At 52.8% G+C, this 22867-nt stretch overlaps 1 protein-coding gene across 1 annotated transcript in view; it reads right to left on the reverse strand.

Moving 5' to 3' along the window:
- Positions 1-1313: 1313 nt before the first annotated feature.
- The window catches only part of NOS2 (nitric oxide synthase 2), a 36623-nt gene continuing 15069 nt past the window's right edge, over positions 1314-22867 (reverse strand). Inside the window, exons 6-27 of the mRNA XM_063109812.1 lie at positions 22208-22299; positions 21172-21313; positions 20890-21029; positions 19414-19588; positions 19220-19321; positions 16008-16202; positions 14950-15032; positions 14437-14581; positions 13893-13997; positions 12897-12946; positions 12349-12523; positions 11404-11536; positions 10615-10693; positions 9680-9855; positions 8414-8577; positions 7224-7431; positions 5699-5786; positions 5138-5259; positions 4544-4692; positions 3391-3585; positions 1732-1830; positions 1314-1478 (exon numbers count right to left, since the gene is read on the reverse strand). Coding sequence (XP_062965882.1) covers positions 1314-1478; positions 1732-1830; positions 3391-3585; positions 4544-4692; positions 5138-5259; positions 5699-5786; positions 7224-7431; positions 8414-8577; positions 9680-9855; positions 10615-10693; positions 11404-11536; positions 12349-12523; positions 12897-12946; positions 13893-13997; positions 14437-14581; positions 14950-15032; positions 16008-16202; positions 19220-19321; positions 19414-19588; positions 20890-21029; positions 21172-21313; positions 22208-22299 — 2982 coding nt within the window. The remainder of the gene's footprint in view (positions 1479-1731; positions 1831-3390; positions 3586-4543; positions 4693-5137; positions 5260-5698; positions 5787-7223; positions 7432-8413; positions 8578-9679; positions 9856-10614; positions 10694-11403; positions 11537-12348; positions 12524-12896; positions 12947-13892; positions 13998-14436; positions 14582-14949; positions 15033-16007; positions 16203-19219; positions 19322-19413; positions 19589-20889; positions 21030-21171; positions 21314-22207; positions 22300-22867) is intronic.

Genomic DNA, 22867 nt, shown 5'->3' on the forward strand with positions numbered 1-22867 from the left:
ACCCAGGAAATAGCCCCATGCTTCTGAGATGGGAGAAGGGCTGGGACAGAGGCTGTACGTGCCACAGCAGAGCCAGGAAGCCAGACGCCAGGGCCGCCTCATCAGAACTTTGCGTGGGAAGAGGTGGCCGGTGGGGTCAGGAGAAGCGGACTCAAAAGCAAGTCTGGTTGTTGCTCCGCTGAAGGTCTGCTGACATTAGGGGTCAGCGTGTGTGGTTCTGCCAGCCACTGGGCCAGTGCAAGGAGCCCAGCTCTGTGTCCACATGATGCCAGCACATCCTACTAACTCCATCAGGAGTCCAGTCCTCAGGAACCAGGGTGGGGCTCAAAGTGTAGTCCTGAGACCAGCAGCAACAGTATCACCTGGAACTTGTTAGAAATGCAGAATCTCAGGTGCTGCCTCAGACCTGCTAAATAAACGTCTGCATTTAACAAGACCCCAGGCGATTCATGTGCACGTTAGAATGGGAGAAGCCTCGGTCTAGGTGACAGGACTTTTGACCACATTGTTCAGACGCATTGCTGTTGTTCAGGGCACGGAGCTTTTCTGGGGCACTGGAGGTCGGCACACCCATTTCCCCTGCCCCCATCCCCACCCATTGAGTAGCCACTGCCAGAAGTGGGAGGGGAGGGGGCAGTAGGTGAGGGAGCTGGTGAACAGGCCAAACTGGAGCTGGGAGCCAGATTTTGCCAGACCTCCCTTATCCCCAACTGAGTTCCTTCCTTGGTTCTGACCCAGAGAAGGAGATGAGGCTCAGTCTCTTAAGAAAGCTTCCCTGGCTGGCTGCAAACCCAGAAAAGGTCCACAGTCTCTGGGCAAGGGTGTGTGCCCCCCGCTCACTGCCAAGTCCTCCATGCATGGCAGACCTCGCCAGCTTTTCTCAGATTACCAGCCAAACCCTCACGACGCAGGTAGCCCCAGAGCAAAAGACTTTCTAAGACAGGGCTGTGGTCAAGGCCTTCACTATAGAATTAGCCTCCCGTGCAGGGTCCCAACCCTTGCCACGCTCCTGTGCGAGGCACAGCTCTGGCCCCACAGGCAAGCCTGTGCCCCCGCCCCCACCGCAGGCCTTCAGACAAGCACAAAACTCTACCTGCTGCCCCTGTGTCCCAGGCAGCCATTTCAGAGAAGCCATGGCCTGGCTGGTATGTCCCTTTTGGGGGATCTTGGTCCACGCTGTGGCACCAAACAGCCCCCCCACTCTGTAATTTCAGGCTGTTTTCCCAACAAAACACCCTCGCACACACAGTGTGTTTAAAATAAAATGCATTTTATATAAATATCTCCATTAAGGGATCATACAGGGAAGTGGCCTATGGGAGCAGACTGGGGTATGTGTTTGTTTTTTTAAATACAGAGGCATAAATAACTGTACACGCGGAGGTAAATACAGAGTGGCACGACAGTGCCTCCTGGTGGTCACTAAAAGTGGTGCAGTCAAAAGAAGGTTCCATCTTTCTCTGACCCACTTGCCAGGCCTGGCATTGCAGATTTAGTCTCCAAGTGACTGGGGAGGGCCCAACTTGAGAGAAGAGGCTCCAATCAATCCAGAATGCTACTTGGTAGTAGGTCAATAAAGGGCTTGTGGGGGGAGGACGGGGAAAATAATGTGGTTGGGACATCACTTTCCTCCATCTCCCCAGGCCTTATGACCTCAGATAACTGAGCGTTGTCTCCATCATTAAATTCTGTGCCGGCAGCTTTAACTTCTCACATGGGCCATCAGAACACTGAGGTGTCCAGGCTGCTGGGCTGCTCCGCTGCCCCGGCCTTTTTCACCTCATAGGAAAACACAGCACCGAAGATATCTTCATGATAGCGCTTCTGGCTCTTTAAGGGGAAACAGAGACCAATGTGTCAGCTCCACTGCCCAGCGCCTCTCAGTATCAAGGCCCGGTGGGGACAAGCCCCTGAGGTTGCCCAGCTTCCCAGCACACACATGTTCAAGAGCCAACTGTCATGCTTAGACTGTGCTTGAATTTGGTTTAGAGTCTTTAACCCCCATCAGCGCCTGTTCTGGCGTGGACTATCTCAGCATCTCCCCAAGCTTTACTGGCGTTCCCATTTCCCTCCTAGCGCTTGTCCACAGGATGCCCTGGGAAACGTGAGCTCTGCAGTAAACGCCCTTGGGAGATGTGGCCTATTTTCTCCCAGTCTTGAAGTGTCACGATCACAACAGCCTGTGCAAGGCTCTCAGAAGCCTTGTTGTAAAGCAACATGTTGTCTTTGTTTCCCTGAGCACGTCCCAGGCTACTTGACTCTGGAAACTTTTTGATGCCAAATACCTATCGTCCCACTGAACACGTTTTGGGAAATGTCTGTGATCCCCTTGCTGGTCTTCAAACTCCCCAGACTAACTCCCACCCCAGGGCCTTTGCACGTGCTGCTTTCTCCAGAACAGCCCAGAACTCTGTTTCCTTCAGTATCCACAGGGCTTCCTCCTCACCTCCTTCAGGTCTTTACTCAAATGTCACCTTCCAGTGACACCTTCCCGGACCATCCTATTTAAAATTGCACCCCCTCAACTCTCCTTGTGCTTCTCCGGTTTAGCTTTTCTCTGAAGCACTACATATTTACTTATTTCATTCTGTCAGCCCCACTAGAAAGTAAGCTCCATCCAGGTAGCAATTTTTGACTGTCTTGTTCAGTGCTTTATTCCCAGCACATAGTAGGTACTCAATAAATATTCCATTGGCCATACGAATGTGTCTTAGGGACAGCATAGAAGTGACAAGCACAGGCTTTGGAGCCAGTAAGAGGCAGACTGAACTCTAGGCTCTAGCATTCACTGCTGTGGACCCCACGGGGCCCCTTCCCCACATAAAATGGGGGTGAAAGCAGTGCTTCCCTTCATAAAGTCCTTGGGAGGACTGGATGAAATGCCACCTGAAAGTCCTTGGCAAGCACCTGGCCCAGCGTAAGCCCTTGGCAAATGTCACTGCTATTATCATCATAAAAATGCAAGCCCTTCCTGCTGGTGAGGACGAGGGTGAGCTGACACCCACACGGGTGTAAATAACAAGTATGAGGTTCACACGAGGCTGATAGAGGGGGCAGCCCTCCTGTCCCTGGTGTTCACAGCCCTGCTTTGACTACACAGATACTTTCTGAAAGGGGGATTTGAGGAGAGGCCGAGGGGACTCTGCTGCTCCCATTCCACAGATGGAAAATAGAGCACATTTACCTGACTTCTCAAAGCTAGCTGGCAACCAGACCAGGATGTAGAGTTAGGCCTTCTCACAGCCCAGCCAGCTCTGACCTCCTGCCACTTCCAGGATTCTTTGCGGGCCGAGGACTGTTCTGGGCCCAACGCCCTGGTTCTCTACCCCCTCCCCGCCCCCCACAGTCCTGGCTCCTGTGGCTCCCCAGCCCACACCCCAGCTACCATACCTTGAGCTGGAAGAAGTAGTCCTCAGTCTGCTCCTCGCTCAGGCTCAGCTTGGCAGCCACCAGCCGCTTTAGGGTGTGGGCCACGTCCCGGGCCATGCACACATCCCCACAAACATAGATGTGGCCTGGCTCCTCGTGGAGCACTCGCAGCACCTCGCTGGCCAGCTGCTGCCGCAGGATGTCTTGAACATAGACCTGAAACCAGAGGAGATGGTGGTTCCTGTCCCCTGCTGCTGGCAGCAAGGCTTGTGGTCAGGCCTGCTGGCCACATGGAGGCAGGGAGAGGGCATTAAGGGCTGCAGGGTGAGCACCCTCCCAGCCAGGACCTGGCACAGGGACCAGGTCCAGAATAAGGAGGTGCACTGACACCCTGCGCAGCCCAAGCCCATCATCAAAGAGATGAATATCCTGTCCTTAAGGAGCTCCCAGATTTTTCTCTCAATTTACCATATTTCAAAGAGGCATCAATCAAGCCAGGTTCCCCACTCAGGGCTCTGAGGCCCACCTGCCTATACCCTGGAAAAGGGAGCCTGTCAAGGCAGACTGCCCATCAGATCCCTGCTGGAATTCAGGGCAGGGGTACGGATCCCCAGACTCCCCAGTTATACAGAAGGCCCAGGAGTCGGTCGGGGACTCACTGCTCTTGTTCCACACCAGATGCCCGGTGGCCCCAGCACTGAGAACAGAGCACTGGGTCCCAGAGGAACCCTGATGGGGCAAGTTTGTGAGGGCTGAGAATCTATTCTGACACCCCAGGCTCATGGGGCAAACTGCCCCCAGGGGCAGCACAGCCCATCTGAGGGCCATGGTGGGAGCAGTGGCCACCCTCCAGCCTTGCTGGGCTTGAGCAGGAAGCTGGCAGAGACCACCTCTCCCTGGACCGTTGTGCATCCCAGGGAGGCTGCTGGGGACCTTCAGCAGGCTGGGCTCTGGGGATTAACCAGCAGTGTAACCCTAAGTTGGTCCCAAACCTCTCCAAGCCTGTCTCTTCCCCTGGAAGAGAGGACATAATGATCTTCATAGCATCACTCTAATGGTTGCATAATTACCCCCATTTTAGAGTTGGGGAGATAAAGGCTCAGAGAGGTGAGAGGCTTGTGGGGAGCCAGAGCACAAGCTTTTAATGCTCCACCTACTGTGAGGCTGCACTTACCTTGGGCTGGCCGGGCAGGCGAGAATAGGCTGTGTGCATCTCATGCAGCACTCCCTGCTGGGCCATCTCTAGCATCTCCTCCTGATAGAGGTGGTCCTCGTCTGGGCGGCGGCATCCAAACACCAGCGTCATGCGGCCACCCCGAAGCCCTGCAAGACCCAGCAGGGGGCAGTTACCGTGATGGCCACCAGAGGGCGGGCCATTGAATTCTCATTTCACTTCCAAAGTACCCTATCTAGCATCATCCCCTTGACAGATGAGGAAACTGAGGCCCAGGGCATTCAGATCGCTCATCTGTCATCACACAACTGAAAGTGCAGATACAGGATTCCATGCAGCCCATCAGAGGTCAAAAGCAGGGACTTTCCCATTAACCCACTGCCCCAAGAAGGAGCCCTGGCTCCCATATGGGAGGTAGAGGGAGACACAACTCTAACCCCACAGAAGCCACAAACGTGAGAGGTTTCCCTTGAGAAACAGGCCAGGAAACATTTGTGGGATGGTTGCACAAACCCTCCCTTGGCTCCAGTTCTACTTCCAGGCAGGTGCTGACCACCTGTGCACCCTTCCCACCTAGGAACCCACACGCTGTACCTTTGTGCTTGGAGTCATGGAGCCGCTGCTGCCAGAAACTGCGGAAGGGGGCGATGCCTGTGCCAGGCCCAATGAGGATGCAAGGATGGGAGGGGTCCTCAGGGAGCTGGAAGCCACTGGCACTGAAGGGGGACAGGAGAGAGGCCCAGCCCTCAGACACCCTGGGCCAGAGGCACAGGCGGGACAGGGGCTGGGCAGCTGGGTGTGTGGTGGGTGGTAGTACTGGGGGGTAGAGGAGACTACAAGCTCAAATTGGACTTCCCAAGTCCTGCAGGCTGCTCCATTTTCCCTGTCCAGGCACCCCATCACCTCCCCTGGGGTCCTTTTGAAAAAGGGATGACCTCATCGTGTGCTAGGCTCCACCACCACCCCTGTTACCACTATCCCTGCTAGAGATTCAGCCACACTCTGCAGCAGGGGATAGAAAGGAGAGGGCCCAGTGTGACCCCAAAGCCTTCTTTATGGCCCAGAGTGGCACCTACACCCCAAATCCCTCCCTTTCATCCCAGAACTCCCAGGGGTTATTGGTCCCACAGAAGACAGAGTGGAGGGGGTGCTTACCTCCGCACAAAGCAGGGTACCGGGTCTTGGGGTTCTAGGCTGCTGAGCCAGGTACTGCAGACGCCATGGTGCAGGGGACCTTGGCCACCTGCAACGAGGGTACAGTGGTGAAATCAAGTGGACCGCTCAGGTCCCCTGACTATTACTCCAGTGCTCCTTCCAAGAGTTTCTCCAGGGACCCTCCCAGCCCCCACTTAGCTCCACCAACAGCAGCACAAAGTGACTCCTTGGAATGGCAACTGCTGAGTGTACCCATGAGTGTAGCCCTTGCTGGTAGGAACCCTTGGATGGACGACCTCCTGACCATCCCAGCCTGCTCCAACATGCCACCTTTTTCCCCAATGTCCCCTCCTGGGCTTGTGGAAACCCCACCTTTCTCCAGGTTACATTTCTTTCACAATGGCCAGCATTTAAAGGAGGCCTCCACCCAACTTGAGATGTCCCTTTGGTTTTTCTCTGGAGTGAACCTTGCTCTTACAGGACACACCTGCCTCTCCTCTCCTGGTCTGACAACTGAGACTTGGTCTGTGTGGGTGCTCTCCAGCAGAGCATACAGAGTCTCTGCCTGATTCTTAGAAACTGAGTGCTTCATAGAGGACACAGGGCTCTGGGGTGTGGGCCAGCTCCCAGCTTCGCTAACCCAGGCCATGCTCAGTTATGGGGGGCAGGCAGGGGTGGAGTTCATGCAGTGGAGGAGCCAAGGCCAACCACCCAAGATCTGAGGACTCCCAGTCTGTGGTAGCCTCACCCCCCATTTGCTGCCCTCATAGCACCCGCACTTTCCCTCTTGGCACCTACATAATGATAATCGTCCAATTATTTCTACGCCTCTCTCTGCATGGCTCCGCTGGCTGCTGCACGAGGGCAGAGGCTGTGTCTGCCGTAGTTGCACACCCAGCATGGTGCCGAGTAGGGAGAGGTGCAAAGCCAAACCCCACTGAAGGAGCTGGATGGACGAGCAACCTGTGCAGAATCACCCCTGTATTCAGGCTGGACCATAAGGAAGATCAGGAATCACTGAGCTCCCACTAAGTGCCGGGTGCTTCCCATTATTTTCATTTTCATTAAATTGTTTAATTTTAAAATTAAATTTTTTTATTATTATTTAAATTTTAAAATTAAATTATTTTAATTTTCATTAAATTGTCCCAACCATAGTAGGACAGTAGAGTGGTTGAGAACTTGGTCTGGGCAGTGAGACTGCCTGGGTTTGAATCTCAGCTCTCCACTTACTAACAGTATGACTTTGAACAAGTGGCTTAACTTCTCTGTGCCTCATTTTCCTCAGTTTTAAAATGTCACAGAACCTATCTCACATGGTTACCAATAATACACATGGAAAGGGGTTAGCTTAGTGCCTGTTCGTAGTTCTCTCTCCTACACACCTCCTATTATTATTAACAACTCTGGGAGGTGGGTGTTTTCACCCATTTAACTGAGGAGGAGACGAAGGCTCAGAGATGTTGAACAGCTGCCCAATAAGTAGCAGAGGTGGACTGCTCCCGAGCCCCTGCCCCAGCCTCACCTCGGGTGCGGTACGTGACCACGGCCACGGTGAGGTGGACCTCCATGGGTGTGTGGTCCTGGGAGGAGCTGATGGAGTAGTACCGGGGTTTCAGAACAGGGAGCTGGGAGAGCAGGAAGCCAGCAGGTACCCGCAGGGAGGGGAATTCCTCCAGCACCTCCAGGAACGTGGGGCTATTGGTGAACTTCCACTTGTTGTACTCTGAGGGCTGAAAGTCAAGAGCAGTGTGAGGGACTCCGGGCACCTGCCCCACTCTGGGGAAAGAAATTGTCACAGTAGTACTTATTCCTTCACTCACTCACTCAAACACTTCCTTGGACCCGGCGCTGTCCAGGGTGCTGAGACTACCATGTTGGAGAGGAAATAGTCCCTGTTCTGAAGGAACTCTGTTAGTTCAGTGAGTAGCATTTATCTAACTGGTGTACCTAGAATTCCACTGTCAGCAACTCATGGGCAGGGGTCAAATCTTTATTATGATCTGATTTGCAGCAAGCCTTAGGAACCAATCAGATTTGGGTTCAAATCTTGGCTAGATGCCCTTGCTAGCTGTGGAATCTTGTCCCAACGACTTCACATTTGTGAAGTGAAGATAATATAGCCTACCCCATGGGGATGTTGTGAGAATTAAGTGAAAAAAGTGTGCTCGGTTAGTACAGTGCAGCCACAGAATAATGGTTGTGGAGGTGGTCAGAGTCAATACGCTCACCCATAACGAAGATGATAATAATGATGTCCAGTGTTTTTTGCAAACAAACACCTGGACCCAGAAAGTTACAGGTGAGTTAATGCATTCTCTCATTAGTTCATTAATTTGACCATCTGTCTGCTGCTATGTTCATTAATCCACTCATCCATACCATCCATCCTGCAATACTTGTTAAGTTCCAAGTTTGTTACAGAATTTGGGAATACAAAGACAGATGAGACACAGTGGCTCCCTTTTCTAGCTAATTTCCAAGGAAGTGCACTTTGGTTGCCTCCTGCAGACATGCAGACAATTTCCATTCACTCAACATAACTGTGTCCTAGAGATGGGACAGCAGATGACACCTGGCTTCCCTCCAGCTTTTGGCAAGTCTCACTTTGGGAAACTGGGTGGATTCTCTTTGAAGGTTAACAACCAGCTCTGGGCTCTGGCTCCCCGCACCCTGGAACCCGCCCTTGCCTCACCCACTAGCCCCAGCCTTCACCTGGCACAGGGTCTCCAGCCTCTGTCTCTCGGCCTCATCTGTGGCCAGCTGGACAAGCTTTTGGAGCAGCAGCTGGGTTGGTGGAGTGGTGATATCCAGGAAGTAGGTGAGGGCCTGGCTGAGTGAACAGGGGGGCAGCCTCTTGTCCCTCACCCAATAGCTGCCTGGATAGGGAAGGAAGGTGTCAGGATGGGGAAAAGGCCCCATTTGGGCTTCTCAGAGGGTGACAAGGTCCCTGGGGCAGAAACCCTCTGTCCTCCAGTTGCAGGAGAGCGAAGATACTGAAGTTCTGGCTCCAGGATGAGCAAAAGGCAAGAGGAAGGTGGTGCCCAGAGACAGGGCTGCCAGGGAAGGCTGACCATCAGCCCTCCAATGGGCACCTAGGTTGACACAATCCTGACCAGCTAACCATGTCTCTCTCTGGCCCAGACCTCGACTTTAGCAAGACACCCACAGGCGAACCATAGACTCACAATGACTAAATCCACCAAAGACTAATATACAACCCAGAGGCCAGTTATTCATTTAGAGACAAGCCCATGATGGCAGTCCTTAGGGTGCTATGCCAAGAGGTGCTGGGTGAGCAGAAGATCAGCCCAAAGAGAAGTGGCAAGTCTCAGAGAATCCCACGAGGCAGTATACAGGGCAGACACAGCATGGACCCTGGAGACAGCAGACATGGGCTCAGACTCTGGCTCCCAACTTGCTAGCTGGGTGACTGAACCCTTGAGCTTTGGGTTCCTTCCCTGTAAAATGGATGCAATAACAAAAGCTATCTTGCTGGGTTTGGTCAAGTACTGAATGAAATAATACATGTAAAACTCTTGGTGCCATGCCTGGTACACAGGTGCTCAATAAAAGGTAAAAATATTATTATTATTTCATCTGTACCAGAGGCCTGATGAACTATGTCTGTGTCCTACAGTCACAAGGGCATCTCTGTCCCTTTATTCCCAAGTTTCAGGCTCTCCCGCTTTCTCCTGCACAGTGGAGTACACGGCCAGACTTTGCTTCTCTGACCTGCACTTTTTTGGGCCACTGCGTTCAGGGAGTACATTCTCTGGATGTGTCACGCCCGCCGAGGAAGCCAAGGCCAGGGAGCTACTCCCATGGGCTGGAGCTGTTTTCAAGGCTGCTTTAACACGAGCTTTGGCCAGAAGGAAGGGCAGGGGTAGTCGTCACAGGGCAGGCCCAGGCCCAGCCCCTCAGCAGGGTGGGGGTGGCGGAAGGATGTGGGGTGCCTCTGATCCCTTGCACAGGGCTCACCGCTCTCATCGAGGGCCTCCAGGCACACGGTTTGGTGGGGTGCAGGGCCGTCCACCACTTGCTCCAAGATGCCTTGGACCAGGGCCAGCTGGTTGGCTGGGAAGACCCCGAGGTGCTCTCCTGGCAGGTAGTTCAGCCTGTCCTCACAGGAGAGCTCCACCAGGAGGGTGGCGCGGCTGGGGAAGGGAAAAAGAAGCCTCTGGTGATGTCACCAGGACTTCCTCCTGATGGGTGGGCCGGTTTCCCCAGGAAATGTGCCCTTCTTTCATTTTCCTCCCCGCTTCCCTGAGCCTGGGTGACCAGACTGAGCTTGGGACAAGGCACACCCCCTAGGTGGGGCACTCAAGAGGGCCAGGGCTAACCAGATCCTGCAGCTTAACCCTAGGGAGAAGATGGGCCACAGCCCTCCCCAGCAGCCCTCCGAGCTCCTGGGGGCTTGGCCACAGACTGCCTAGGGAAAGCACCCCACTCGGAGTTTCCTTGTCTCCAGCACAAATCCTGTTCTTATCAGAACAAAGACCAGTTTTCCTGATGAATGGGGGAGGACAGCACAGATAAACAAAACCTACAGATAAACCACAACACTTGTTTAACCTGGCTGGGAAATTTCCTTCCCTGCCAAATGTTACAGGACAGTCCAATGGCTTGAGTCTCTCTTGCCCTCTCCTTTCAGTGAAAGAGTTCAGTGAGGAAGTGGGGGAAGTAAGCAGGTGCCTAGTTCCCAAGCTGGGAAACTGGCCTGTGCTTAATTGAGACCAGACATAAAGGCACAGGTGGCCACAGGTTACCCGATGACCTGGTCCTATGAATGGCAATGCTGCCAAGGCCGGCGGACACTTCTCTCCTACCCATGCAAAGACTGACTTGCTCTGGTCTTTCATTCATTAAAATAAAATCTCTGGAATATCACCCCAGAAGCCCCATGCACCCCTTACCTGGATTTTGGGCTCTGCAGATTCTGCCGCGATTTGAGCTTCACAGTGAAGACACTCTTGGAGTGCATGCTGCTGAGGGCTGGAGAGGACAGAGGGACAGTGCAATGGCAGAGTGGCTCTGGAGCACTGGTAGGAGAGCCCCACATGTCTGAGTCGATCACCCCTGGACACTACCCTTGGAATGTCCTGCTGGGGTGGCTCCTAGGGTTTTCTTTCCCTTCCTTTTTCCCACCATTTCTGAATCACAAATAAAGACCCTTGGTCTGTCAGAAGGTGGCTGTGATACTGCTAGGTGATCAGAAGTTCAATTTAAATATATGGGAAGTCCCAGGACATCTCCGTGGCTTGGTATCTGCAGGACAGCAGTTGCAGTCGGGGCTATCTTAAACACGCAGAACCTGCAGGACCACGGTGGTCACAGGACAAGGCGTAGCTTCCAGTGGGAGCACAGCAATGTGCCTCGCCTCCTGGAAGCTCAGTCTCTCCTCTGTGCCTTTCTCGAAGATGAGTGTCAGGGCTTACTTAGCCCATGTGCACAAAGGGCCCAGTGCAGTGCCCTTCTCCCTCCACCACCCTCCCAGGGTTTCCTCCCGAACAGCCTCCCTCAGAGCCTTGAGTCTCACAACCTAATAGGCTCGTGGATGCAACGAGAGATGCCTGGCAGCCCCAGACCAGTGGTCTCTGTTCAGAGGGACCTGGTGGTGTCCTTGATCACAGGCTCAGAGCTCAGAGATCCCATCCCAGGCAGGAAGCACAAACAAGCCCCGTGTGGTGCAGAGAAGCAGGTACCTTTGTTAAGATCGAAAGGCTGTGAGTCCTGCACGAGCCTGTAGTGGTGCGGGTCCCAGGTCACCTTGGAGGTATAGAGCTTGGGGATCTGAATGTGGTGTTTGCCTCGGACATCAAATGTCTCACAGGCTGCCTGGAAGGAGATAGAGCAGACTGGTGTTCACGGTCATCATCACCACCACGGGGCTGTCATTGTTTAGGCCCTTAACATGGGCCAAATGCTGAGCTGAGTGCTTCGGGTAACTTCTAAGCACACTTTTCTGATAGGGCTGTTGCGAGAACTCACAGAGGTGCCTGGGCTTGGCCCTTAGTAGCTATCATTATTATTATAAATATCGATATTAACATTATCTCATTTTATCCTCATGCCCACGCTGTGAGGGAGGTTTAATTGCGGCCACTTTCCTTATATGGAATCACATTAGGGAGGCCCAAGGCTTTGGAACCAAGCCTGCCCTGACTCAAGCTGGTGCTCTCAAGTGCCATTGCTGAGTGAAACTCTTCGCCTAAGTGATGAGTTCTCTAAATCAGTGGGGTTAAGCCTATGGAGATACTAAGACAGATCCAAAGAACTCAACTGTGTGGTCCCCGTCCCTGAGTTCTCTGTGGCTGGTAGGCTGAGACAAGGCAAGTTTGTTAAGCGTGAGCTAAACAGTCAGTGGGGGAAAAACCTTAAACCAGAAGCTCCCCAAGGGCAGGGAGGTGTCTGAACCACCTTCTCCCACCCAGGAGGCAATGTGTAGAGCAGAGCTCTTCTGCTGGGTTGAGGGTGAACAGCAGCCACCAGAGCCCTCAGGCCTGTAGTCCTGGCCCAAGTCTGGGACGGTACATAGCGGACCGGGCAGACGTCATGCCACCCATGATGCCAGGCACAGACATCCCGGGCATGAATGCACAACCGCATCCCTGTCTGTGCTGTGGGGGCAGCTCCATCTGGGAACTGACCTTGAAGGTTTGCACAGCCCAGCTGCGGAAGGTGTCCTCCTGCCCACTGAGTTCGTCCCCTTCCCCTGTTGGGGCAAGCTGAGAAGCCCCCAGCTGGGACAACTTCTGGTCGATGTCATGAGCAAAGGCGCAGAACTGAGGGTACATGCTGGAGCCGAGGCCAAACACAGCGTACCTGTCCAAGGAGGGTACACACGTGGACACTCATGACCTCTGCAAACATCAGTCAGCACCCAGCCCCAACAGACTGCAAGGCCAGCCTGACTCCCATTCCAGCTGGGGCATGTCCCCTTCTGGTTCTCCCTGGCCCCTGGCCCTTGTCACCAACTCCCATGACCAACCCCATGCTTGGCCTGCAGACCCGTGAGAGGGGCTTGGTTTCCGTGGCTTGACCCTCAACACACTTGGAAGACAAATCTCAGACCCAGCCTCTCTCTGTGCCTGAACATCTGAGAGAAGACCCCCTTATCACCCCCAGTTCCATCCCGGAACCCAGATCTGGGCCCACAGGGCAAGGCTCGGACAAGTGGGAATGGGAAAGGCCTTACCTGAATTTGTTGGTGAGCTCTTTCAGCAGGAAGAGGGATCTCTTTAGTGTCTAGAAAGAGGAACCACAGAGGTCTCAGGCCAGGACCAATAAAAGCACTGCTTGTTCTGTTCTTCTTGGTGGCCCATTTAAAACCTGGCCACGTCTGGCAGAAGATTCTGGATCCACATGGAAGTTGGTTTATGTGTGGGACCACCTGGTCAGGGCTCAGATTGTCAGCTGACAAGGTCAGCTTGATTCTCACAACCCAGCTGAATATTAGCAGCTCATGTGGGCCCTGCCTCTGAGTGAAGGACCCAGAACAGCCCAGCCCCCAACCCATCCAACCCTGGCAGAGGGGGGCCTGCCACACAGCAGGGCATCTCCAAAGGGTCTCCTAACGGGGCATGAGACCTGCTAGGAACAACAATTGGTCCCATATTCTTGAAAATAATCCTGATTTTCCAGGAACCCAAGATTATTTTAGGTGATAAGTGACCCAGCAGAAACAGCGTCAAATCACATTCTGAGAAACTGCTGCTTTTTCTGTAATTTACTTTTTAGTTATTCCCTTTTCAATTACCTTTTCATCCTTCTATGCACTAGAGAGACAGTCTCAAATTAGTGCTAACAGAGCCTTAACACCTAATACTTTCCTATTGCTCTATAAAACACAACGATAAAGCAGGCCTTACTTAGGCAACAGGATCAAGCTAAAATTCAATAACTTCATTTGGTTTTCATTGAATTTACTTTTTGCTGGTTTTCTATTTGCGAGGATAATACAAGTTTCTTTTAAATATGAATTTTTAAATTAAAAAGAGGTAAGTCAAGGCACAGAAATATATTAAGCATGTCATAGGAAAGGTGGCACACGCATTTGGCGATAATTATCAAGGAGGCAGGCCAATGACTGACAACATCCGGGCAATCCAGAGTGACCTAAGCACCCACTCCCAAATGTCCTCTTTAGAGCCAGCTGAATCTTCCAAGACCTTCCGGACCTTGGGCCACCCACCTCTCCGTTGCCAGGGGAGTCTCCATTCCCAAATGTGCTGGTCACCACCAGCAGTAGCTGCTCCTGCTCCAGGTTGCTCAGGCTGTACTCGTCCATGCAGAGAACCTGGATGGCACCCAAGATGGACATCAGCCCTCAGCTCCCAGGCTGGGCCATCCATGCCCTCCCCAGGCACCCTGAGTTCCCCCTCCCCCGCGACTAGCTGGGTGACCCCTTAGTCATCTCTGTCTCCCCGGGTGCCCTGCGCAGGTGTGGCATGGAGGAGAATGACTGGTTTGAACACGTTGTCCTCTGTTCTCCTTCCCCTTCAAGCCCCGCAGCTAACACATCGGTGAGCCCTGGAGGTTCTATCTCCAAAATCGACACACTTGTCATCACTTCTGCTGCTACTTTAAATTCTGTGTGCGTGGATGTATTTTCCACAAAAATGCAACAAGCAGGTAACTACTCTGCCTGCAGGCAATGTCAGGAGCAATGCATCATCGCCTCGCTGTTCTACCCAGGCCCACCCGACCAGGGATGTGCCCTCCAGCTGAGCGGGTACCTTAGGGTTGAAGGCACAGCTGAACAAGGCCCCCAGGTCCCGGGCCAGCGCTTCTGATCTTCCCGTCTCGGTCGCAAAGAGGATTGTGACTCTGACGCGGGTCGCCATTGTCTTGCGCATCAGCACGGAGGCAAAAAGCACAGCTCTGTGGGGACAGACAGACAGACAAGACAGATGCTGTGTGCTGAGTTGGCCTTCCAGATGAACGTGGGGGCCCAGGAGAACAGGAGGGGACAGTTTAAGGTGGGCCAGGTTGAGGAAAAGCAACCCACATTTCTCACCAGCCATCAACCCTGACTAATTGCCTTTCCTCCCCTCGCTCACGACTCAGATCCTTTGGGAAAAGAGACGAGAGAGGAGCTTGGGACAAGGCAGCAGGTGACCCTCAGAATCGGTGTCCAGACCTCTGAGAGCCACCCCCCCAAAGAATATCCTTTCTCTGTGTTCCCTGCCCTTCAAGGCCTGGAGGCAGAAGGGACAGTTCAGACATCACCCCTGGCCACTCTCACTCACTTAGCCAAGACTTTGAACTGGATCTCTCTTCTCCTGGGTCTCCGCTTCTGGTCCTGCCAGACATGGGTTTTCCAGGCCTCCACCTTCAAGAAAGAAGGGAGATGTGAGGGCAGGACGGGGTCCTAGCTCGGCTTGGGCCTGAGGATGCTGGAGGGGTAGGGGACCCTTCACCCATTCAGACCTGGGGAGGGCGAGCAGGCCGCTCCCATGCCCACCTCACTGGACTTCACAGGGAGCCCCCTCCCAGCTGCATCCCCAGCGCCTGGCGTGGAGCCTGCACATCACGGTGGGCAGTTGATTCTCACTCTCACTAGTGTCCTCCTGGAAGGAAGAGGCCCTGCGTCTCTTTTGCTTTCAGTGTCTTATCACCAGGCAGACTAATAATGTATGGCCTGAACCAGGACACTGTTGAGAGGAAGAGGAGGTGCCAGGACAACAGGCATGAGCTGTCCTGGGCAAACCAGGACATGGGACACCCTGCTTACCACCTCTAGGATGAGGAAGCTCTTCCCCAAATCTAACCCAAATCCTTTTTGACTAAAAATGAACTCACTTCAATGGCTAATGACTACTGAGTGCATTCTGGGTGGGACACTGGGCTAAGCTGGTATAGGCACCAGCTCATGTGATTTGCACAACCTCCTGTCATGGAGTTAATCCCCATGCCTTTTAGAGACGAGAAGATCAGGGCTCAGAAAGGTAAAACAACCACCCCAGATCGTCCAGCTAGGAAGTGTCAGAATCAACAGCGTCTGACTCAAGGACACCTAATGTTATGCTAGCTGACTTTGCCGGCCCCTCCCATGGGAGCAGGTGCAGTGAAGGCCACCCTTAAGAACTTAAACCCATCAGAGCATTAGGCCATTAACAGCATGATAAAAAGCATTTCCTGCATTTCCACTGTCTGTGGAAATGGACAAAATCTGCTCAGCATCCTTGACTGGGGCCTGAAAAGCATAAAAATACAGCCCCGTGTCCCTGACCCTCTCCTGTATGCCCCGCATGAATGTGTGCAGACATGTGTGCACGTGTGCACACACACACCTGAGCTCCCTTACCTGATAGTAGTAGAAAGGGGACAGGACGTAGTTTAACATCTCCTGGTGAAACACAGGGGTGATGCTCCCAGAAATTGGAGGGACCAGCCAAACCCAGTCAGCCGGGCAACCTCCGCGGGACCGGTATTCGTTCTGCATGTACTTCATGAAGGACTCTGCAGCTGAGTGGTGGTCCATGATTGTCACATTTTGCTTCTGTATCAGAAGGAGGCAAGAAGGGTAGTTGAGATAAGGGGTGGGGGAGTCAGGAGAGTGGCCAGTGGGCTGCAGGGCTCCCAGATGGAGCACAGGAGGGTCTGGCAATCTGTAAAATGGGAGAGCAATGCCTCCTGGCCCCTTCCTTCCCTGCTGAAAATAAATACCCTAACAGAAGGCATTTCAGAGTCTCTGAAGGAGTCCAGGAAGTCACCACAGCCACGGTCAGCCCCCAGATCACATAGGGGCCTCCCCTTGACCCTCTGGGGGCAGCATCCAGCTTCTCATGCCCACAAGTGTCCCCGAACTCCCAGCAAATGGCTCTTTCTGGATGTGGACAATTCAGACTGAAGCGCCTTTTTGCAGGTGAAGAAAATACTCTCTTAGCCTTTTATGGGTGAGAGTCCCAAGAGTCACTTCCCTGGGCTTGTAGCCTTCTTAGCCAAAAAGGAACTAGACACCCCTGTGGAGAGGTCTGAAGCACGGGGAGAACTGTGGCATATGGAAGACAAATCACCCACGTCCTAAAATTAGAGGCTGTGGAGTCTGAGCCAACCTGGAATGATCCAGCAAGGGTAGTCACAACCCTCAATGTCTGGGGCAACCCTTTTGGTCAGGAGACATTTGTTTAACATAGAGTTCAAACCCTGGCCTCTTATCAGCCATGACACCTCGGGCTGTTTGTTCCTTGATCTCCCTAAGCCTCAGTTTCCTCATCTGTAAAATGGGGACAATAACAGTTCCTACCTCAGGAGGTAGTTAAAAGTTGGTCCAAGCAAAGCACAGTAAATGATCAGTAAATGTTAGCTGCTAGTATTATTTCCAGCTGCCAGGAGCTGGGGAAGGCACGGGCATCATAGAGGGGAAAGACACGGCCCCTTCTCTACATCAGATTATAGTCTAACTAGGGGAAGCGGAAGAAAGTTGGCCTGGTGGAAGCTATGATGTGGGTGAGCACAGAGCCCTGGGGATGGGCAGCCAACAGGATCTGATGCCGGACAGAGGCCCAGGGGACAGATGCGGAGTTTCAGGGACAGTTCTGAGAGGAGGGGAGTCTTAAGGGATAGGTACAAGTAAGCCAGGGGAAGGGCATTCCTGGAGGAGGACACCACATGAGTCAGGGCTGGGAGGCACGAGAGGAGCCGGCTGATGTCAGGCCCGGTAAGTCCAGCCGCACCTTCTAAAATTTTATATATACATATATAGAACTCCTGGGTGCCAGACCAGTTGTAAGCTCAGGAGCTAACAACGATAGCTATGATAATGGTGGTAACCATAATAAATAACAACAGAACGAATGCTCACCATGGACCAGTCAATCCAACTAAACATTTTGCATGAATTTTTATGTAATTCTCATAATAACCTTCTGAGGGAAGTACTATGATTATCCCCATTTTACGGATGAGGAAATAAGACCAAGACTTTTGAAGTTCATTCTGCAGGAAGGTGACGAGGAAATCCTGGAGACTCGGGCAGGGGTTGGACAAGGTCAGGAGACGGCCAAGGCTCAGCAATTTTCCGGGACATATCAGCATCCTGCCAGTGTCATGGCTGGTGGGGGGTGTCCCCCCAAGTCAGGATGTGTGGTCCACAGCCAGCCCAGGGGGGCTCTTCCTGCTCCCCCTCCTGCACCAAGTACAGGCTTGACCTGCCTATGAGGTGACCAGCCGTGGGGAACAGTGTGTGATCATATATTTTTTGCTCACCACTCACATCCTTGGCCCAGCCTAGTGCCTGGCACAGGGCAAACACTCAATAAAACTTTCCCAAGTGAACAAATGACTCTCTGCACAGTGGTTTGGTCTCCAGGGCATTTGCCAGCTTTGTGGAGATGGTCCCAGCTTCTAAAGTAACATCTTCTCACATCCCAGGCCTCCTTCCCAAAGGGAAGGGAAGTGTTTACATGACTAACAGCAGCAGATGGACCAGAGGGCTGAGTCCCACAAAGGAGCCAACCTACTGTCACTCAGCATAGGGAAGCAAGAGCCACTGCTCATGTGGATGTGGGCTCTCAATCATCCGTTCATTCATCCAATACACATTTTTTTAGCATCTCTCATGTGCTAGACACTCTTCTAGACTAGAGGTACAGCAGTGAGCAAGAGAGACAAGGCCCCTGTCCCATGCAGCTTACATTCTAGTGGGGGGAAGTAAAGAAAGGAAGAAATAGATGTATAATATAATACCAGGAACTGTGTTATGAAGAAAAATAAAGTAGAGATAAAGGAGTAACAGAGAGAGAGAGAGAGAGAGGATGGCAATGGGGCGGTGTCATTTTGCACAGCATGGCCAGGGAGGGCTTCTTTACGGAGGTGGCAACCAAGACGTGCATGAAAGGAAGGAGCCAGCCATGGGATGATTTGTGGGAAGAAGATTCTAGGCAGAGGAAAAAGTAAGAGCAAAGGCCCTGAGGTGGGGATCCTCTTGGTGAGTTTGAAAACAGTAAGAATTCCAGCAAGACCCGAGGGGTGGTAGGGGATAAAAGCCAGACTGGAGCAGCCAGGAGATGAGAAAATGTAATGAGATCTTTTGACAGTTTTTTTTTAAAGAGAAAAACGAGGTAGTAGCTGGAGGGGCCTGAGATTTGGGGGTAGTTATTTGGTTAACTATTCACTTGAAATGGGAGCTACCACCTGCTTGTACCCTGATGGAAATGATCCAGAAGAGGGGGAGACATGATGATACCGGGGTGGGAGTGGGGGATTTGCAGAAGTAAAGTCCTCGAGCAATTGAGAGGACAGGATTCAGGGCTCAAGCGCAGGGCTTGACCAGTCTTAGGAGGTAAGGAGTCGCCTGTAGTTGGACCACTAGACTGAGCAAGAGGGTTTATTTATCTCTGTATCCCAGCACCTAGCACAGTGCCGGGCACAAACCGGATGTTCAATACTTGTTTGGTGCAAACCTGCATGAATGAATAAACAATGCCGAAAGAGGAAAATCAAGCATCAGATGAGTATCTGGGCCAGATGACCTTCTAACCAAAAAGTCTTCAGACCACAAAACACCAGACATACCTGGAAACTATGTAGCACAGCCACGTTGATCTCAATGACAGCCCGGTCTTTCCAGAGGGAGGCCAGCTTGTGTGTTTCCAGGCCCATCCTTCTGCCCACTTCCTACAGAGGTAGAGTAATGCGGGTGAGTCAGCCCTCAGGACCCACCCACAGATCCACACCTCCAGCCAGCCCAGCTGGGCGGCCCTCCTTACCTCCAGGATGTTGTAGCGCTGGACATCACAGAAGTCCCGGACACCAATCTCTGTGCCCATGTACCAGCCATTGAAGGGGCACCCTGGGAACTCGAGGCCACCCACCTCGAGCAGCATGTTGGCCACCGCAGGCAGAGCATACCACTTCAGCCCCAGCTCCCGGAACCACTCATACCTGTCAGGGAGGCAGAGCCAGTTGCAACTGGGGTCTTCACTTTTGCTCCCTCCCCCTCTGGGAAAAAAGCTTCAGAAAAAGAGTTAACCAAATAAACTCCTTTCCGAGATGATCTCTAAGTTCCTCCCACCAGGCCAGGTGAATTGAGCACACGAGGTGTCATTCACTCATTGACTCATGCAAACACATATTCAGCATCAAGTATGAGCCAGGCCCTGTGCTAAATGCTGCGAATCCAATATAACACAGCAGTCAAGGACTCCAGTGTCAGAAAGCTGGGGTTCAAGTTTTGCTTCACCAGTGACTAGCCGTGACCTTGGGATGTTTTTAACTTCTCTGAGCTTCAGTATTTCCATCAACAAAATAGAGATAATAGCATCAAACTCATGGGATTATTATGAGGATAATGATGTCATTCATTTGTATATTCACTTATTCCACACATATATAGAACTGAACTACTGCGTACCAGGCACCCCATGAGGTGTTGGGATTTAGTGGTGAACAAGAAATGCAAGGTCCCTATTCTCGAGGAGCTTACAGTCTAACATCTAGACTCTAGACTATAAAACAGGTAAACAGATAAATAAATAAAATAAAAACAAGATGACATGTTGGGCTGAGGGAGAGGGTGCCTACTCTACACTGGGTGGTCTGGAGAGCCTTCTCAGAGGGGGTGACATTATAGGAAATTCCTTTTGACAAGAAATGAGTCTTGCAAAGTTCTGAGGAAAGGGCATGTCAGGGAGAGGGGAACAGCAAGTGCAAAGGCCCTGAGGTGGGACTGAGTTCAGTGCACTCAAGGGACAAGAAGAAGAGCCCAGTCTAATGCCTGCTACATAGTAAGTCTCAACATATGGAGGCATTTTTGCATTTAAGAGAACTGCCTAGAGCAGGGCTGAACCAATTGAGCTCTTGAAGTCACTGCAGCCCTACACTTCCCCTACAGCCAAGAGAGGGCACCTAAGGAAGAGGGCAGGAGAACAAATGAGGTCTGGGCTGTTCAGTTCGAGAATCTCAAAGGGCTCCTCTCCTGAAGTCACTGCTTCCCAAGCGCTGAGAGCCCGTCAGTCTAAGCCTCTGCCTCCCCCTCACCGTCAACATATTCTCATAGGTCTGAGGCCCAGGTGCAAGTGCAGAGTTGCTGCAGAATGCAAGAGTGACAAAGTGAGCCTGGAAAGGTGGCCCTCTGGCTGGGCTTTGGGGAAGGGTCAGGGAGGAGCCTGAGGGCTGAGGTCTCACTTAGGAAAGGAGAAGCATGCACATTGGCTCATACCCCCCAGCACCCTCAGCCCACTTACTTGGGATGTTCCATGGGCACTTCAAGCACAAGGTCAGGTGGGATTTCGAAGAACTCGGGGTCACGGCCATCAGCTTGCAGGACCAGAGGCACCACATCAAAGCGGCCATACTTGGGTTTCCAGCCCAGGTCAATGCACAGCTGGGTGGGGGAGTGAGGCAGAGAGGAAAGACGGGTCCAGTGAGTCTGCAGGCCAGGGCTCCCTGTCTCCTTTGCACTCCGCTCTTCTCCCCCCACTGGGATCCCTGCCTGAAGAGCCAGGGGCTGAGGTTTGGCTGAGTACCTGGGTGAACTCCACGTTGGCAGGGTCCCCTCTGATGGTGCCATCAGGCATCTGGTAGCCGGCGTAGCGGATTAGCTGAGCGTTCCAGACCCGGAAGTCGTGCTTCCCATCGCTCCGCTGGGGGAACACGGTGATGGCCGACCTGCCCGGGACAGAGACAGCGCTGTTTACCACCTGGTCCTGGCAGGGGTCCCAGCCATCCCCTGCTGGCCCTGCCTTCCTCCCTCCTTCCTGCTCTGCAGCCCCCTGCACCTGAGCTGACTGGCCCAACCTCCCGATGTACTCTCTCCTCCTTCCTCTCCTACCTTCCTTCAAGACCAGCATAGGGATTCTCTGTCCCCCACCAGGAGCCCTCCCTGTCCCTCGGGCCAGGCTAGCTGCCCCTCACAGCCCATTCCCTGGCTGCCCCATATTTCTCTCCTTGCAGTCAAGTTGCTCGGATCTTGTCTAGTGCAGGGGGTAGCATCTTAGGGTCTTGTCCCCTCTGCATCCCACTCCCCTCCCCTTCTTCCCCCTGCCTCCCGGCCTAGTCCTATGATGGGTCCCCATTAGGTGAACACTGAGTGTTTGCTAAACCCCAAAATGAATGAATGACTGAATGAGCTGTTCAGTTCTATCAGCCTGGACCTTTTTGGTTGGGGAGGAAGGTAAGGCTGGGGATGGGGCTGGGGTGAGGGAACATGCAGCGATGAGCAGTGACTCTCCCACCGCTAAGAAAAACACCAGAGCCATCTGCTGGAAGAACCACCTCTCATCCCCGCTGAGAACTGGGAGGCTCTGACCCTGAACAGTGAAGAAGTTACTTCTTAAAGATCCTCCATCCCCTCCAAATGGCTCTAAGTCAGAAGGAAACCAAGGAAATGGGCTAAGCCCGCAGAGGCCAGGCTTGCTCTTAGAGCTCCTGAGGAAGCCCAACTCTTCCTCCTTTTCCTCTCTCCCTGGTTGCTTGGAGATGCCTCCCTCAAACCACCTGCCTCTTTTGGCTAGGACTGTGGAGCAGGTGGGCCCTATGCAGCCCCGGGAAAGGCGCGCCTACCTGATGTTGCCGTTGTTGGTGGCATAACGCACGTGTCTGCAGATGTGTTCAAACATTTCCTGGGCAGTAGAACAGCTGCGGGCGTCAAAGACCTGCACACAGCCCACCCAGACCACACCCATCAAGGACCATGTGGACAGAGGTTTTGGGCGTGATCAGAAGCCACCAGGGACCAGGGGGAGCAACCCAAACACCCATCACCCCAACAGCCTGCAGAAGAGTGCATCCTCTTCTCCACACGGACAGCACCCATCTCACAACCGCCCCTAGGGGAGGGCAGCCTACCCCCCTCAGAAGATCCAGCAAAACCCAAATCCCAAGAAAACCTGACTTGAAAGCACCATGAATCAGGATTCCCACAGCCCCAGCCTAGTTCCTTCGCAACATGAGCACATTTAACGCAGCCAGAGCTGATATCACTGGCATTTCTAATCAATTTCTCTAAGTGCTTTCAGTATTATCCAACAATAAATAATCCCCCAAGGAAGAGATGGCCTAGGAGGCTAGGATAAATAACATGTTCTCTCGGAGCCAAGAATTCAAACATCCGAGGGAAACAACCTCTCTTGTGGCACCAGCACCTCAATAATAATAAAAACAAGGTCATCATTCGATTTTAGGATGGCATTCAGTCTCCCAAATTGGACACAAGACAGAATG

Source organism: Cynocephalus volans, chromosome 10 (genome assembly GCF_027409185.1).
Source record: "Cynocephalus volans isolate mCynVol1 chromosome 10, mCynVol1.pri, whole genome shotgun sequence".
In the NCBI taxonomy this organism is placed as follows: Eukaryota; Metazoa; Chordata; class Mammalia; order Dermoptera; family Cynocephalidae; genus Cynocephalus; species Cynocephalus volans.